At 40.0% G+C, this 19,220-nt stretch overlaps 2 protein-coding genes across 2 annotated transcripts in view; both read left to right on the top strand.

Annotated features, from left to right (window-relative positions):
• The window catches only part of tsnax.S (translin-associated factor X S homeolog), a 44,933-nt gene extending 40,812 nt beyond the window's left edge, over positions 1 to 4,121 (top strand). The window contains 1 exon segment of the mRNA NM_001086293.2: positions 3,583 to 4,121. Coding sequence (NP_001079762.1) covers positions 3,583 to 3,990 — 408 coding nt within the window. The 3' untranslated portion in view covers positions 3,991 to 4,121.
• A 2,826-nt stretch (positions 4,122 to 6,947) lies between these two features.
• Positions 6,948 to 13,752, top strand: exoc8.S (exocyst complex component 8 S homeolog). The gene is given in 2 exon segments (NM_001096796.1): positions 6,948 to 7,561; positions 9,891 to 13,752. Coding segments are annotated over 2 exon segments (2,058 nt in total). The 5' UTR covers positions 6,948 to 7,112; the 3' UTR covers positions 11,500 to 13,752.
• The last annotated feature ends 5,468 nt before the right edge of the window (positions 13,753 to 19,220 follow it).

The raw sequence follows: 19,220 nt of genomic DNA, 5'->3' as shown, positions 1-19,220 counted from the left end.
GTCTACTAGAAAATCATATAAACATGAAATAAAGCCAATAGGCTGGTTTTGCTTCCAATAAGGATTAATTATATCTTAGTTGGGATCAAGTACAAGCGACTGTTTTATTATTACACAGAAAAAATTTAATTATTGGATTATAATGGATACTATGGGAGACGACACCCCCTTTTGGGGAGGGGGGGGTCCATGTATTATTTTGTGTTTTTACCTCATAAAAAAAATCATTATTCAGCAGCTGACGTGACTTCCAGGACTATTTGTATGAGCTTGAGGCTTTCCAAATGAGTTGAATTTTTGTGCATAAAGTAAAATATTTTTCTGGTATAGATCCCTATATCATGAAAAATATAACTTTTTAATTTTTTGGTATTTAGAGCTCTAAATCTTGTTCCAGAAGTGGAACACTTAAACAATTAAAAAAGGTATCATTTTCCTAGGTAATTAACCCCCCCCCCGGGAGAGCGCACAAAATGTTAAAAAAACCTACCTGCCCTCAACACTGCTCTGCCTGTCACTTAGGGTTGCCACCTCACCCTTTTAAAACCAAACACATATGAAATCCACAGCCTGCATGGCTAATTAGCAATTCATTTAGATGCATGATACATGACTGCACAGAAATCAGTTCAGTCTGCAGCATCTAAATGAGTTGATAATTAGCCATGCAGCCTGTGGATTTCATATGTGTTTGGTTTTAAAAGGGTGAGGTCTCAACCCTACTGTCCCTGCTAGATGTGTAAGTTACATATGTTTCTAAGTAAGTCAGTGCTGGTTTTGTTGCAATTTTGTACAATTATGCTTAATGCCAAAGGTATTAAAAGATAAAAATATAGAAAAGCCAGTATTTATTCCCAGAAAAGGTTGCACCCCCTTTGGCTCTCCATTCAGTTTTAGTCTAGGCAGAAGGAGAGTGCCAGAATTGGGAGAACAATGTTGCTTCTTCCTTTTCTGCAGTATTTGTCTGCATGGCTGTGTGATTGTTTGTTGCAAGGCAGGTTTGTTTATATGCTGCGTCTGTTAACCTCTGCCATTACAATTGAGTAATCAACCAATGACCATTCAAATTATGTGACTGGTTACAGTTCACAAGCAACCAATTAATTACTAGAAGGAGGGCAGTATCAACATCCAATTAGGAAACAAGTAAGGGCAAAGCCTGGGCATGATGATGTCATCATATAGGAAGTTCTTGGTGTGTCAGGTTCAAAATAGGCCACTCCCATCACTTCAGAAAACTGGTCAGAGAGACAGGAGAAGAACTGAGTTAAAGGACCAGTAACGTCAAAAATTTTTACAAAAAAATTAGTTCTAATACAACGAAAAAAAACCACCAACACAAATTAAAATTTAAAATAGCAAAGCCTTTATTAAGAAATAACTTACAGAAACGCCACTTCCTGTCTTCTTCAGAAACAGCGAAAGGGCGACCATCCATCTGCAGCGCTCGATTTCTTCTCCTGACTATACACTGACAGCATGTCCACTGCCCGATCGCCTTCTCCAGCTCTTCTTCTTCCAGCAGCAGTAGGAAGGCGATGTCTCCCGCTCCTCCGCTCAAGGAATGCAGCCCTGACTGCCGACTCCGTGCCCACTTCGTCACTGTCAAGGCAGCTGAAACAAAGCAGCCAGAAAAGAATGTGTCCAAGGAAGAACGCTTCCAGGCTGCATTCCTCCCCCTGAGTCTGAGTGCACGATGGATACCGATGCTGTTGCTGGGGAGGTAGGGGTTAGAGGCAGCCGTGGCCATCACTTCCCCCCTGCACACTGCTATCCACAGGTTTGCGGCTCGTCCTCCCCCGCAACAGCCTTTCAAGGCTCCTGCCCTCCTCCGCGCAGCCAAGCTCAGTCCACCTATTAGCGGATGCCGACAGTTTGGGACAGGAGAGCGAGCAAAGTTGTAGAAGGAAAGGCAGCAGGCAGCAGAATGTCTCCAGCAAACGTAATGTCCCGGGAAGGCGGCGAGTGACAGGCAGTGGCGCCACGAGAGACTGGGAGCAAGTAGGGATTGTTACTCTTGGAGAAAAGGAATCCTATGGGATTGTTGTTTTACCAGCAGCCTGGAAGCGTTCTTCCTTGGACGCATTCTTTTCTGGCTGCTTTGTTTCAGCTGCCTTGACAGGCACGGAGTCGGCAGTCAGGGCTGCATTCCTGGAGCGGAGGAGCGGGAGACATCGCCTTCCTACTGCTGCTGGAAGAAGAAGAGCTGGAGAAGGCGATCGGGCAGTGGACACGCTGTCAGTGTATATTCAGGAGGAGAAATCGAGCGCTGCAGATGGATGGTCGCCCTTTCGCCGTTTCTGAAGAGGACAGGAAGTGGAGTTTCTGTAAGTTATTTCTTAATAAAGGCTTTGCTATTTTAAATTTTAATTTGTGTTGGTGTTTTTTTTTTCGTTGTATTAGAAAGAATTATTTTGTAATAATTTTTGACGTTGCTGGTCCTTTAATAGGTATAAAAATTAGCTTTTACAATGGCATTTTTACTTTTTGTTATGGAAAATGGTTTTTCTAACACATTGAGAGCATTGTTAGTGGTTTCATAAGATTTGTACATTGAAGGTGAACAACCCCTTTAAAGTTGCTTCTTAGGAAAAAAACATCATCATCAAGCAGAGAGAGCTATTTTGCTCATAGCACTAGCGATAGGGCCCCCCTTTTCACCCACTCTGATGCTGATTTTTTTAAGCACCGGGCGGTAGAGGAGGGGCTGCTGCCGCCTGATGCTCACCCCTGGGCAGCACAGAAAATTTATTTTTTGGGTATGGGCCCTTAATTGCCTATATGCTAAATACAGCCCTGGTGGCAAGATATTTTGTGAATTGGTCTGATACAGGCGCTAAAGAGATATTTTTTTAAATAAAAAAAAATATCATGCTTTCTTAGTAATGTCAATTGAGGCAGATTTATCAAAGGTCGAGGTGAATTTTAAAATTAAAAAAATTCGAATTTGAGCAATTTTTTGTGTACTTCGACTAGGGAATAGTCCAAATTCGATTTGAATTTTAAAAATGTTTAAAAATTTACATTTTCTGATTATTGGCCATTTAAAACCCCTTGTATTTGATTTGAAAATGTAAGCACTTCTAGAGATTTTACGAAATATAAAATTCAGCATTAGCAGATGTATTTTTTAGGATTATAAATTGTACACCTACAATTTGTGATTCATTAACATTAAACAATATTGAGCATAGTAATATAAATAAGAATGCAGCAATATTTAAATTAGTTAATTATAAGCCTAAGAAACTGCACTGGAGCCACTTTGACGGCCTGGGCTCCAGACTCATGGAGTGGATTTCAGTGTCAAAATAGATACTCATATGTTTCTGCACCAAAATCTGCTCAGTGTGTCTGCAACTGAACTGGTGCATTAGCGGGTTTTTTTTTCAGTGCACAGCAAATAAGCCGAGCTAATGTGTTTGTATTTAAACTGTTAACAAAATCCAACTAATCAGGCACAATAATCTGCACAATATTTTTTTCATATGTTTATCAGACTGTATGATATAAAAGTATTATATAAAAACCCATGGACATATAAATATCTTTTTTTCTCATATTTTATTTTTCTTTTTACAGATAACAAGAGAGTCATTTTGCAGTAATTTATCATGTTCAACTGAGAACGACCATTCAAAAATAACTGCATTAAGAATCCAAGTTACACCTGTGGATTACCTACTTGGGGTAGCTGACCTTACTGGAGAATTAATGCGTTATTGTATAAGTAGTGTTGGAAACGGAGACATTGACACACCCTTTGAGCTAAGTTGTTTCCTGCGCCAGGTCTTTGATGGATTCGCATACATTGGCAACACTGGGCCATATGAAATTTCAAGAAAGATCCATGTTTTAAAACAGAGTCTGTCAAAAGTTGAGAATGCTTGTTATGCATTAAAAGTGAGAGGGTCAGAGATTCCAAAACATATGCTTGCTGATGTGTTTTCTTTCAAATCAGAGTTAATTGAAATTGATGACAGAATTTAAATGGATTCTCTTGCAGTAAAAATCATTCTTTGCAAGAGGGCTGTATAATAGCATAAGCTTGTATTTTATATAAATAAGTACATTTTACACCTGTGCTGCACATTTCATAATAAATGTCTTGTTCTACTGAATAGCTAATGTGTCACGTTTTTATTAGTATGATTGCCACTTGAGTATTCTTTTGTGCCTCAGGGCTAATTAAAACACTTTTGATCTCCACTTGACATTTTGTTCAAAGTTATAAGGGGTTCATTTAAAATGCGTGTGAAATGCAAAGCGTCAAAAAATTATTTATAATATTATTTACAAAGGTGCACCCTGAGGGAACAGCTGCTCTAGTAGAGGGAGGGGCTGGGGAAGACCCAATGATTGTGGTACAAATTGGTAACAGTGACAAATTTAAGGGAAAGAAGGAAAGTCCTTTAGAATAATTTTAGAAAAGTAGGTGAAAAACTGAATGAGAGGACTTTGTAGGAACTTATTTCAGAGATATTGCCTATTTTACATTACAGAATCAGTAAAAATCCTGTCTGAGTTGATTTTATTTTTCATCTTTTATGAGCTATTTGACAGGAAGGGAAGCAGTAAAATTCAGAAATGATGTAGAACAGGGCTCTCCATGTGGCCCGCGACCCCCCCCCCCCCTTTGTGGCCCCCACATGAAAGTCTGCCTGCTGTGTCTGCTTACCAAGCTTTAAAAGGCAGTGTCGGACTGGGATGCCAGGGGCCCACCAGAAATCCTTAGACTGTGGGCCCACCTAAGACCATGGACTCACTTTCCAAACTATTATTCCTCCTCTCCTCACTCAACTTCTTTATTATCCTAGTCTTTTACATCTACTTAATATATTCTTCCATTATAAAGCATTCCCATAATGAAATAGGTAATGACCATAAAATATGCTAAATGGTTAGAAGCAAGAGGCCCACTGACACCTGGGCCCATGGGGAGTTTTCCTAGTATCCCGGTGGGCCAGTCCAACACTGATTAACCCCCACTTTTGGTTGGGGATATTTTTTGGCAACATGTGCCCTTTAATGGCTTGCCCGTGTTATTAATAGGGAAGAAATATAGACAGACCAATAATCTCTTCCAGTAAAGATGACAACCCTACAAATGGAAGAACCAGTGTGCATACACAGTGTTCAGTGATGTTGGAGGGGTCATGCTTATGTACAATGAAGTCAAGCCTGCCTGCTTAGAACTTAGAAATTGACCTCTTGCCACCTCACCAGTATTTTAATAGTGTAGCCAGTAAAAATAATGCTTTATCCTCATCTTAAACAATAGGGAAGATAAAAATATAGCAAAGCCAATATTTTTTTCAGAGAAGGTGGCAACACTAGTCTATTACCGCAACTGGGGTAGGCTTAAACCGATACTGAAACATTCCTATAGAAATTATTGGAACATATCAATGAAGAGCTGCTGCACGCAAAATGTTTTTTCAGTCACGCTGGGCTGAGGATGGCACAATCCTTCCATGGGCCAATTACAAATGAAAACATGACTCCAACCTATGGAAGGATCGCGCCGTCCCAGCTCAGCATGACTGAAACTGCCTCTTGAGCAAACAGTTGGGGTGCAGTTGCAGGGGAAATTATGGCCAATAAAAGTGAATAGAAAGTGTGAGAGGGGAACAAAATGCAAGGAAGAATAGAGGCATCAACTAGGATCCAAGTGCATCTGGTCATGCCTGAGCTGCCCTAGTCATGTTTCCTGCTTCGGCTGCGTCTGAGAATTTCATGTGCAACTTCTTTGCTTTACAATGGCCAGTAAAAGGTTCTGGTGCAAATTATTGTCATGGGTGACTATCAGCGTCGAACTGGGGGGCCCACCGGGCCTGATGCCTCAGGGGCCCCCACACCACCTCTCGGGTCACCCAGCTGCAAAGCACCCTCTGCCCCCCCCCAGCTGAACCCCCCTAAGGCCTCCCCATTCAAGCCAAAACCCTACATTAGCCCCGTTACGCTTACCTATTCTTCACTGCAGCGAACAGGCCAGGGAAAGAGGTTGGGGCAGCGACAGCCGGGTCACGGAGGTAACATTAGGGAGCATGTCTGGGCTGGCGGGCCTAGTCCTACCCTGGTGACTATTGAGGGATTAATCTACGGTGTTAAACTATTACCCCCAGAGTGCGTGCTCTACTAGCCCACGCCTTTGGTTGGTGATAATATTTTTTGGCAACAGGTCCCCTTTAGCCATACTATTTACCAGCCAGGTGGCAACCCTATCCACTGAGCTAAAAGTCCTCTGCACATGCACACTTTTAAACCAGAGACCTTTCAAAAGTAGGGGTGCATGGCATATAGTGCTGGGAGTGAAAAAAGGATACACTGGCATTCATGGCGGTGACAAGCAGGGACTTGTATTGCATATTTACAATAAAAAGCAAGGGTAAGTCCCTACTTGTCACTAGGGTTGCCACCTTTTCTGGAAAAAAAAATACTGGCCTTCCTATATATTTATCTTTTTTTCCCTATTAATAACATTGGGATCAACCATCATTTTTACAGTGGCAACCCTACTTGTCACCCCTTGAGTGCCAGTATATCCTTTATTCACTTGTATAGGGAGGATGCCCATCCCTCCAACACTGTGCACCAGGCAAGGCAATGATTTACTAAGAAGGCCAGGGAGGGAGTGTGAGTAGGAGCTGCAATATAGTGATGGGAGGCCAGAAGGAGGGGTCTAAAACCACATAACAACTAGGAAAACTTGAGTAAATTTACGGAATTGGTAACCCCCACAACAATAAAGTGAAAAGCTTTGCAGTTTAGAGTAAAACTAAATATTTACCCATTTTAAAATCCAATACTTAAAGAAACGTAGGAGACAAAATCATGTAAAAGTTCACATTTGAGGCAATTTTTTACAAATGCTAATCCACTGGATTACTAAATTTTGCATAATAAACGCGCTAGTAGTACCCTTCCGGCTTCCGTACATTAATGAGAACGGCGCAAGCGCAGTCTCAATAGGAAAAAGGCTTGTTTTTGCTCCGCCTGTGCTTTACGAACGGAAGCGTACATGATCTATGTAGCCATAGTTATCGTACTGACAGATTGAGACGTTTATTCTCTTATTTCGGCTGGACCTCTGCTTTATTTGAGTCATAAAGATGGCAGAAGGCGGCGGTTCAGTGCAGCGTTTGAGGCGGCAATTAGAGTCCAACAGCTTTCAAGCAGAACAGTACGTGAAGCTATTGTCACAGCAGTCAGACGGGGATAGAGACCTGCAAGAGCACCGACAGCGCATTCAGAGTCTGGCAGATGAGACCGCTCAGAGTCTCAAACGTAATGTCTATCAGAACTACCGTCAGTTCATTGAAACTGCGAAAGAGATAAGCTACCTGGAAGGAGAGATGTACCAACTGAGCCACATTCTAACCGAGCAAAAGAGTATCATGGAGAGCGTCACCCAGGCCTTACTTTATACAGACCGCTCTGAAGCCGCACGAGAACTCCAGACAGCATTTCCTAAGGAGGCAGAAGAGGGAAAAGTCAGGAACCTCACCACTCTGCTGGAAAAAGTGGAGGGATGCAAAAACCTGCTGGAAACACCGGGGAGGTAATTTCTGATTATTTGAAGGCATGTTAGTACCAAAGGCTCAGTGTTATTATTCAGGCCCTGGACTAAGTATGTGATTAGCAATATTATTATGCTTTATCTAGCATTGATTTAGAGATGTTAAGCTTTCATATCTGTCCCTACCCTAGTGGAGTTATTACAATCTAGTCACATTATAGCCAGTTTTATCAGGAGCCACTTAACCTAACCATTTTTGGCTTGTGTGAAGAAACCGTAACTACATATATGAAGCAGCGAATGTAAAATGTATTTTCTTCCAGTCAGTGCCAAATTAATATCTGGATTTAGGCACGCCTCTCTCCTGTTCAGTTTGCCCATCCGCAGTACACTTGGCGCACATGTGCTTATTGTAATCAGAATAAAAAGACCAGAAGCTTATACACAAGTGATGACTTACCTTAAAATATAGTTTCAAGAGCTATCTATTGTTATAATACACAAAAGCCATGAATATCGTGTAAAATTATATCCTTTTAAATGGCTCTCAGTGATGTCATCAGTTATAAATGATGTAATTTTTGCCACTAAAGCTTGTGTATTATAATAAAGTACCCCTTGTTGGAGGATATTAGAAGTAACACAGTCAAAATAGATAGCCACTCTAAACTCACCCCTCGCGGGTTTTCCTCCTCCATTCGTTCCACTTCAATACCGGTCGCTCAGCCACCAGCGTCCAGCTGTGCCTTGTAATAATTAAAAAAATAGGCATCTCCTGTTGGAATAAATTTTCTTTATTAATTTTTACCCGGAGTGCCGCTTTTCTGTTTTTGATATTTTGACCTGTGTGTGTATTCTATAAGCCTGCACCTCTAGTAGGGGGAACCATTTTCCGATGATAGATGCCTTTTGAATTATGGAGATAATTTGGTTATAATCGAAAAAGCAAATGTGCTTAAAGGAGAACTCAACTTCCCACTAATAAAAACCCATACCCAGTACCCTACAAAGTGCCCCCTCCCTGCTCCCCCCATAGGTGATAACACCTATAAGTGCCCCTAATCCTTTACTCACCTATAGGTGCAGAGTAAGTACAGCAGAGCTCATGGGCACCTTCTTCCGGCTCTTCGGATTTCTTCGAGAAGTGAGTACTGTATTGGTGCATGTGCAATTGGAGCAGTCTTCCAGTTCGTAGCAGCTGTGCATGCGCCAAAAGTGCCAGAAATTGCCAAAGGGAAGAGAGGACCTGAAGAATACTGAAGAGCCGGTAGATGGCACCCATGAGCTTCACTTACTCTGCACCTATATGTGAGTAAAGGATATGGGGCACTTATAGGTGTTATCACTTATGGGGGGGCAGGGAGGAAGTACTATGTAGGGTACTGGGTAGGGGTTTTTATTAGTGGGGGGGTTGAGTTCTCCTTTAATAAGTTATTTTTTAGTGTATATTTAGGAGTCAGAGTTTCAATACTCACTAGGTAAGGCAGCAGATCAACAAAATAGAAGAGAGAATCCATCAACACGAAGTAACTCACCAAGTTATGGAAGAGGCCCAAGTGCACTTTTCCGAAGCCGTCGGCAAGGGGAGGGGTCACAACCAGAAATTTGTATAGCAGGCACTCAGATAAAGGCAATCTTCCCCCAGGCAGTAAAGTTCAGTAAAATTATTTTTATTGTGTCATTATTAGCCTTTCATGTTATACACACTTCGCATATGACTAAATGTGTATAACACGAAACGCGTAAGGCTAATAATGACTTAAAATTATTTTACTGAACTTTACTGCCTGGGGAAAAATTGCCTTTATCTTTGTGCCTGCTCTACAAGTTACTGGTTGTGGAAGGGCACAGATCCCCAAGCTCTTTCAAGACAATGGTGATTCAGAACAAGACACCGGGGCCTGATTGAATAGAGTATGGATATTGAAAAGTGAATAGTGATTTCACCCTGGCAATTATAGGCCTGTATTTTTGATATCTCTGGTGGGCAACAATCCCAAACCTCTGCAAATTTAATATCCCCCAAAACATTCTTAGTCTCTCACAAAGTCATAGTCTTTCAATGCTTTTAAAGTCATAAAAAATTTTTATTTTCCATTTTCTTTATTTCCGATGCCCCTTAAGGCAAGAATAGCCACCAGAATCACATGTTTTCTGCTGCAGCCTTATACCAGAGCAACATTTTGGTTCCTTTATGATATTCTGAATATAGGTTTAGTTGTTATCCAGATTGTCAGAAAATGTTAAAAGATTTCACTATTAAATGTACTTTTTCTATTTCAATTTTGTGTGTTTTTGTAATTTTTTTAGCTGCTGTAGATATTTTATAATTACCTTTGTAATTTTTTAATTCTTTTTGTTCCCTCTTTAGGTATTTGGTTTATAATGGTGACCTAACCGAGTTTGATGTGGACAATATGGCTCTGATTCAGAAAGTCCATGCCTTTTTAATGAATGATTGCTTGCTCATTGCTACCTCTGTGCCCAATCGCAGAGGGATTTATAAATATAATGCACTCCATAATTTAGATGACCTTGCTGTAGTTAATGTAAAGGAAAATCCCCCAATGAAAGACATGTTCAAAATACTCATGTTTCCTGAAAGCCGTATCTTCCAGGCTGAAAATGCAAAAATTAAAAAAGAATGGCTGGAAATTCTGGAACAAACAAAGAAAAATAAAGCTTTAAATGAAAAGCAAAAACAAGAGGAGACAACCCCACAATTGCCTGTTGTACCAGAAATACCTGCCAACCCATTCATTGATGAGGATGGGACATTTGATGAAGTAGAAGTAGATTTAACAATTGATTGGATCCAGGAGCTTCCTGAAGACTTAGATGTTTGCATAGCCCAAAGAAACTTTGAAGGGGCTGTTGATTTGCTTGATAAACTGAACAGTTATTTGGAAGATAAACCTTTAACACATCCTGTAAAAGAGCTGAAGTCCAAAGTTGATGAGCGGGTTCGACAGCTAACAGATGTGCTTGTTTTTGAACTTTCTCCAGATAGATCTCTGAGGGGTGGTCCAAAAGCAACTCGAAGAGCAGTCTCCCAACTTGTTAGATTAGGTCAGTCCACTAAGGCATGCGAGTTGTTTTTAAAAAACCAAGCAGCTGCAGTACAAACTGCCATACGACAGCTCCGAATTGAGGGAGCCACTTTGCTCTATATTCATAAATTATGCAATGTATTCTTTACTAGTTTACTTGAAACTGCCAAGGAATTTGAAATGGATTTTGCTGAAAATCATGGTTGCTACTCTGCTTTTATTGTTTGGTCTCGGTTAGCCCTAAAGATGTTTGTAGATGCTTTTAGTAAGCAAGTATTTGACAGCAAGGAAAGTCTATCTACTGTAGCTGAATGTGTAAAAGTTGCAAAAGAGCACTGTAAACAATTAAGTGAAATAGGATTAGATCTCACCTTTATACTGCATACACTGCTTGTAAAAGATATAAAAGCTGCTCTGCAGAGCTACAAAGATATTGTCATTGAAGCTACAAAACACCGTAACTCTGAGGAAATGTGGAGAAGAATGAACCTAATGACCCCTGAAGTGCTTGGCAAGCTAAGAGAGGAAATGAGAAACTGTGGCATAAATAACTTTGACCAATACACTGGTGATGACTGTTGGGTTAATATTAGTTACACTATTGTTGCTTTTACAAAACAGACCATGGCCTTTTTAGAAGAAGCACTTAAATTATACTTTCCAGAGCTGCACATGGTGCTGCTTGAATGCTTAATGGAAATAATACTTGTCGCTATTCAGCATGTAGATTACAGTTTGAGATGTGAACAGGAATCTGAAAAGAAAGCATTTATCAGACAGAATGCATCCTTTTTGTATGAAAATGTTCTTGTGGTTGTGGAAAAGAGATTCGAAGAGGGTGTTGGAAAGCCAGCAAAACAACTGCAAGAGTTAAGAAACTCTTCAAGATTGGTGCGTGTAAACCCTGAGAGTACAACATCTGTTGTCTAATTTTCAAATTACTTATGGTGTATTTTGCTTTCAAAAGTACCTTGTAATCCCTTGCTTGGCATTTTATCTAGCTGGCTGTCTAAAAATTTAAATGCATCGCCATATATGTTTGCAGGCCTTATATAAAATTATAAGCAAAGGCTACAGGTTTGCAAAATAGTGCACACTCTGCATTTGGTCTTTCCATTGTTTTTCTTTGCAGGCCAAATATTTGACATTATAAGCAAAGGAGTTTAATAAAGTTCCCTGTGTAGGCCACAGGCTTGCAAGATGGTGCATCTTAGGTTAGTGGCACACATTGCGTTTGCTCTCTCCATTTTCTTTCCATTGTCCTGTGTATGCTGACAGGAATGTCATCTGACACACAAAACAGATTTCAGTGTGGAAACACAAATGTATACATTTGTCATGCTGAAATCCACACCGTATGTGTGCTGACAGGCACATGACAGTGTGTCTGCCTTTTCTCCGCCAGTGTTTTATGTGAGTGGAGCAATGCGGAGTATGCCATGAGCCTAAAGGTGGGCATACGATTCAGCTCTACATGATTGTTTTGAAACAAACGATCTTTCTTGGAAAGATCGTAATTGTTATGTCTATGGCAACGCTTACAGTACTGATTCAGATTTGTAGATAGACAAAATACTTTAAATAAATATATCTGAAATAGGCATTGTAACCATATAATTATACAGTAGAAGTAATGTGTTTATTAGCTAATTATTTGAATGTTTCAGGTATTGCAGAGTTGACTTTAGAACAGTAAGCAATTACATAATAATCCAGTTTTCACTTTTCATAACCCTGCTATGGTGATTTAGGGTTAGCAAGTTGAGAACATCCAGTAGGAATGAAAATTGAATGGAATAACCAGAATTTGTAGAAAAAAAAAGTGCATTTAATTTAACAAGAGACAAAGGCAGGGTTGCATTTTGCTTAAAGGAGAAGGAAAGCTACCGAGGCATTTTATTGCCAATAGATTTGCTGCAATAGTGCAAGCTAGAATGCTATATTTATTCTGTAGAATGTTTTACCATACCTGAGTAAAAAGCTCTAGAAACTCTCAGTACGCTTACAGTACTGATTCAGATTTGTAGATAGACAAAATACTTTAAATTCTAAATAAATATATCTGAAATAGGCATTGTAACCATATAATTATACAGTAGAAGTAATGTGTTTATTAGCTAATTATTTGAATGTTTCAGGTATTGCAGAGGTGACTTTAGAACAGTAAGCAATTACATAATAATCCAGTTTTCACTTTTCATAACCCTGCTATGGTGATTTAGGGTTAGCAAGTTAAGAACATCCAGTAGGAATGAAAATTGAATGGAATAACCAGAATTTGTAGAAAAAAAAGTGCATTTAATTTAACAAGAGACAAAGGCAGGGTTGCATTTTGCTTAAAGGAGAAGGAAAGCTACCGAGGCATTTTATTGCCAATAGATTTGCTGCAATAGTGCAAGCTAGAATGCTATATTTATTCTGTAGAATGTTTTACCATACCTGAGTAAAAAGCTCTAGAAACTCTGTTTGTTTAGTATAGGAGCTGCAGTATTAATGTGGTGTGACATCACTTCCTGCCTGAGTCTCTCCCTGCTCTGGGCTCAGATTACAGTAGAGAAGGGAGGGGGGGGGAAGAGGAGCAAACTGAGCATGCTCTTGCCCAGGGCAATGAGGTTTAAGCTGAAAACAGGAAGTCTGATACAGAAGCCCATGAGTACACAATAGAAGGAAAGAAATGCAGTGTTTCTTTTGACAGGGGACTCAGAGCAGCACTACTTAGGTCGTTTACTGGTATATTTAGATGGACCTTTCTGATAAGGCTTACTTAGTTTTAACCTTTCCTTCTCCTTTAATGTGTAAAGCATGTGCTGTTGAGAAGTGTTTTGAGTGACGTGTGGATTATACAAATTATTAAATACATGTCCATAAAAAATAGAGTTTAAGGTTATGCTAGTTTTTAAGGATCTTGACTTAAAATTGCAGGTTCATACACAATTTTGCTAATAATTCCAGTTTCTACACCAGTTTATAAGACATGTATGGTTTTGTCTCTATATACTCCAGTGGACTTTAATAAAGTTCATTATTGTTTAAAACTCTCTGTGTTGTAATTATATGCCAAAGTTTACATTTTATTTTACATCAAATGTAATGCTTTGTAAATATGTCTGTAAGCTTTTTAATCCAGTTGTGAATTTACTTTACTTTTGTTTACAAATAAAGTATTTAAAGTGTTAAAGGGGATCTGTCACCCAAAAAAAGTTCCAAATACTATTTTATCATGTCAGTTAAGCAAAAAGAACTTTAATTACACTGTAAAAAATATTTGAATCTTGTTTCCTTCAGTCTAGGAACTCATAATTATAGCAAGGAGGCAGGAGTCATTTTGTGGACACTATTATTAAGGCATGCCTTGCATCATCTTAAAATCTTGTTTGTGCACAAGAATGGGGGACCTGATGTCCATTCCCATGCACTGGTTACACAATTAAATGGTTACGAATGGGGGGGGGAATGTGGACAGAGCAGTGACATCTAGGAAGTGCTGAATGGAAACTGAAAGTAATTGCCTGCCCCTTCTCTATGCCTAAGGCATAGAGGAGGGGCAGCCAATATTTGATTGACAGCTGAGATTTCTAAAAACGGCTATGAAAGCTTAAATAAAAAAATAAAAAGAATGTGGATTTCATGTTTAATTTGAAAACGACTTTTATTATACAGCTTTTTATGTGTGGGTGACAGGTCCACTTTAAGCTAGTAACTGACCCATGTTTAGGTCATGGAATAAGTAACAATATAGTACGGGTATGGGATCATTTATTCGGAAAACCATTATCCAGAAATCTTCAAGTTACGGAAAGGCGTCACACCTAGGGATGGGCGAATTTTACCCATTTCGCTTCACCAAAAATTCGCCGACGCCCATTAAAGTCTGTGGGCGTCAAAATATTTTTTTCGTGTGGTGAAATTTTTTTGACGCGCGTCTTTTTATTTTGACGCACCAAGCCATACAAGTCTATGGGCGTCATTTTTTTGGCGAAACAAGGCGAAAAAATTCGCCCATCCCTAGTCACACTGTTTTATCCAATTTTTTAAAATTGATTTCCTTTTTTTTTTTTTTTTTTTTTTTTAAACAGTACCATATACTTGATCGAAACAAACATATAATTACACTTTACTGGAGACAAAAGCATTTAATTTTTAATTTAACATTTACATGATTTTCTAGTAGACATAAGGTATGAAGATCTAAATTATAGAAAAATCTGTTTGTGGAAAACCCCAGGTCCAGAGCATTTTGGATAACAGATCCCATTTCGGTATTAGTATATATAGTGAATATAGAAATACAATATTTAATTTGATAGCATAGGTGATTAACTGCTCAGTTCAATAAGCAGTAGCAATTACTATGGTTCACTGTAGCACAAGGTACAACATAACCATGACTGTTTTAATGGTACAGGACAATATCTTGCCGGCCATTTCTTTTGTCTGAGTGGCATTTTACAGAATAGTTAATTTTCCACAACTACTTTATGGTCGTTCTCCATCAAGGATTTTCCTTTCTTAGTTCCATTATAGCTATAAGTATGCTGCATATGAATACATTTAACTTGTAACTAAAATCTCTTGAGCAACTTGCAGCACAGAGGTACAGTCTGTCAAGATCACCCTTCTAGGATGATATCCTGAAGACATGTTGCTATACATCATTGTGTAGATACAAGCCATGAATGAACAGATTAAATAAAAAAAAGTCAATATAGAACCCAGTGACAGACCTCTTAGTCTAAGTACAATCCGACAATGTTTACTGATAACGACATGCACTCTGTACAGGATCCCAAATTAACTGTTTCCTGTTCCTTTCACATGGAAGTGGGTAAATAATGGGTTAATCCCCCTGCCGTGCGCATGGGACAGGATATTAAAAATATAAATGGCTTACTTCCCCCGGCCGCCATCTTATTTCTTCCTGTCGTGCTCCCCCCGAAGTGCCAGCGGGTCCCTCTCGCCTGCTGAAGTTCTGAGGGCCAAGGCTGCTGAAACTGCCTGTGTGAGCTCCAGAATAAGCTCCATGCTTGGGCCATTTGTGCTGATCTGCGCTGTCAGCCGCAGAGCCGAATTCGGCACCGTGCGCTATAAGACGCTGCGCCAGTGCTTCCAAAATGGCAGAGCGCTTCTGCGCATGTGCGAACTCGCGTGAACCCGGTCAGCGTTAAAAAGCGCAATGGAAGCTGGATGCCAGCATTTAAAAGGAGCGTCCATTCTTTGCCTCCCCTGTGCTGCTGCAGGTAATATGCTTTAATGCCTTTGTGCTGTCAGAGGGTACTCATGTAAGAATACTTCCCCTGACCTCAGGTTGGAACCCTTAAGCATGTATATTAATATACGACCATATTTTCTAGACTGGTGAACAAAACTCCACTAATAGCAACTATCCGAGGATGAGCTCCAGAAGGTCTCTTTCGGGTTCCAGGGGGGTGGTTACGCTCATTTGAGTAGACAGAGCGAAGATTCGACTCAGGACATAAGAAATCCTTCATTGGAAGATAAATCATCGGAAGGAGATTATGCATTCAAACTCAATTTGATTGAACCCCTTATAAAAGCAGTAAGGAAAACTCTGAATTTAGAAGAACAAAGTGAAATCAAACAAGATAAGATGTTCAAATCGGTAACAAAGAAAAATCATCTTTTTCCAGTACACAATGTAATCCAGGATACCATAAATAATATATGAAACTTCCCGGACAATAAGCAAGTTGTGTCCAAAAAATTTTTCCCATATTCATCTGAATCAGCAAAACCTTGGGAGAATCCACCCAAAGTAGATGCAACAATTACCAGGGTGGCCAGAAGGACTACTTTGCCGGTGGATGAAGGGGTGTCCTTAGACACTATGGAAAGAAGACAAGATGGGGCACTTAAAAGAGTCTATGTGGTAGGAGGGGCATCTTGCAAAGCAGCTATTGCTACTACCACAGTGGCAAGAGCCAATAATTTTTGGCTTGAAGATCTGGAAGAGGCCATAAAATCAGGTACCACAAGGGAAAAACTGGTTGAAGCTTTACAAGACATTAAGCTGGCAAATAATTTCCTAGCCGAAACTTCAATGGAAGCTCGCGGCAAGATCCATGAGTGTGTCAGCAGTGGCCAGAAGAAGCCAATGGTTAAAACATTGGAACGTGGATTCACAGTCAAAGCACGATCTTTGTAATTTGCCTTTCAAAGGAAAGCTACTATTCAGTACTGAGCTGGATAATATCATATCAAAGGCATCCGTGGGGAAATCATCTTTCCGACCGCAAGATAGAAGGGAAAGAAAAAATCCACCCAGAACAAGTACCAATGCATTCAAAGAAGCAAGACAATACAAACCAGGAAATAAACAATATTTCAGACAATGGAAGGGTAGGAATCAGTCCTTTCCAGCAAAAAGAGGAAACTTCAAATCAGAAAAGAAAGCATGAATGTGCGAGGGACATTTCGCACATTGGAGGAAGATTGAAGTACTTCAGTGCGGAGTGGGCCCGAAAAATTTCAGACCAATGGGTACTAGACATAATCAGAACGGTCAATCCAGAGTAATCCTAAACCTGAGAAGTCTAAACAAACAGTTGGTGGTGCCCTCCTTCAAAATGGAAACAATACGCTCCATAGCACAACTCCTAGACCAGGGAGATTGGATGGCAAAACTAGACTTAAAAGACGCTTACCTGCATATACCTCTAAGTAAGTCATTGGGAGTTTTTCAGATTCAAATCCTAAACAAACACTTCCAATACAAAACTCTTCCGTTTGGCCTAGCAACAGCACCCAGGATCTTCACAAAGATCTTAGCCCCTGTAATTGCGAGTCTAAGAATAAAGGGCATACAGGTATTCGCTTACTTGGACGACATCTTAGTCAAAGCCACAACAAGAAGCACTTTAATGAATCATATGAAGATTCTTATCTCGTACCTAAACCAACTTGGATGGGTTGTGAACAAAGAGAAAAGCGTGTTACAACCTTCCCAGCATTTGGAGTTCTTGGGAGCAAAGGCGGACACAGTAAAGTTCAACCTCAGCCTTCCTTCAAGAAGAATGAAGGATATTCAGCATTCGGTGGAAAAATTCTCGGAAAAACCAGTCCAAACAGCACAAGCTTGTCAGAGATTAATGGGGAAACTCATTTCCACCAAGGACTGTGTAAAGTGGGCACAGTTCCACACGAGGAATTTCCTAAGCCATTTTCTACAAAATTGGGACCACAATTATCGAACACCTTACCAGCTAATAAAGATGGTCCCAAAGACGATACAGTCCTTGAAATGGTGGAAGAAGGCAAACAACTTGCAACAACCAGTCTCACTGTTCCAACCGAGTTGGATAACATTGACAACAGATGCAAGCAAATGGGGCTGGGGAGCCCATACAACGGAGTCCACAACCCAGGGGAATTGGGAAACCTCAGAGATTTCAAGATCATCAAACTGGAAAGAACTCAAAGCTGTGTACTTAGGTCTTCTAGCCTTGCAAAACCATCTCCTTCACAAACCAATCCTGATAAAATCAGACAACCCTACGGTGGTACAATACCTGAACAAACAAGGAGGAACCAGTCAAGTTTATTAACCTTGACCACTCTTATTTTTACATGGGCAGAAAAGAATCTGATAGATTTGAGGGCGGAACACATTCCGGGTGTTCAAAACATACTAGCAAGGAGAATGGGAGTTGCATCAAACAATATTCAAGACGATAGAGGCTAAATGGGGTCCCTTCTGTATGGACCTAATGGCATCGAAAAAGAATGCGAAGTTAGCGAATTATGTGTCCTGGAACAAAGACCTCAACGCTATCAAAACAGATGCTTTCTCATTCCAGTGGAAATTCAAGAGAGCTTATGTGTTTCCTCCCATACCGTTAATACCATGTATTCTGCAGAAAATAAAGAAAGACCAAGTGGAAGTGGTGTTGATAGCTCCATGGTGGCCGAGGAGGCCATGGTTTTCGAAGATTCTGCTCCTAGCCAGGGACAAACCATTAAGACTCCCTTATCAAGCAGACCTGTTGTCACAGGAAAAAATGATCCATCCTCACCCAGCGAAATGGGCATTGACGGCCTGGCTGTTAAAAGGCTGAATTTGTCAGCATCGGGATTATCGGATGGTTCAATCAATACCCTACTAGCAGCCAGAAAACCAATTACTATACAAAGATACTTTGTCGTCTGGAAAAAATTCTCAGAATGGTGCAAGGAAAATAGAGTAAATACCAATAACATATCAGAAATTAATCTGATTGAATTTCTTCAGAAAGGAGTGGAATTAAAACTCAGCATTTCCACTTTAAGGAGCCATGTCAAGGCAATTTCCCATTTTACTAAAACATCATGGGCACAGAAACCTTTGATTAAGAGATTTTTCTTAGGACTCAGGAAAATCAAACCAATAAACAGAATAAAGATTCCTCCATGAGATTTAGGTCTAGTCCTTGAGGCACTTACGGATGATCCATTCGAACCAATTGAGAAGATTCCACTAAAAAACTTAAACCTTAAGATGTGTTTTTTATTGCCAATAACAACAGCCAGGAGAGTAGCTGAGATTCAAGCGTTCTCAATAAAGGAAGGAAAAGTGACCTTCCTTCAAGATAAAGTGATCTTGAAAACAGCAGACAGCTTCATACCTAAGGTGGTCTCTAATTTTCACACCAGCCAAG

Source organism: Xenopus laevis, chromosome 5S, assembly GCF_017654675.1.
Source record: "Xenopus laevis strain J_2021 chromosome 5S, Xenopus_laevis_v10.1, whole genome shotgun sequence".
Lineage (NCBI taxonomy): Eukaryota > Metazoa > Chordata > Amphibia > Anura > Pipidae > Xenopus > Xenopus laevis.
The sequence above is the reverse complement of the archived record's forward strand: the minus strand, read 5'-3'. Positions and strand labels throughout refer to the sequence as shown.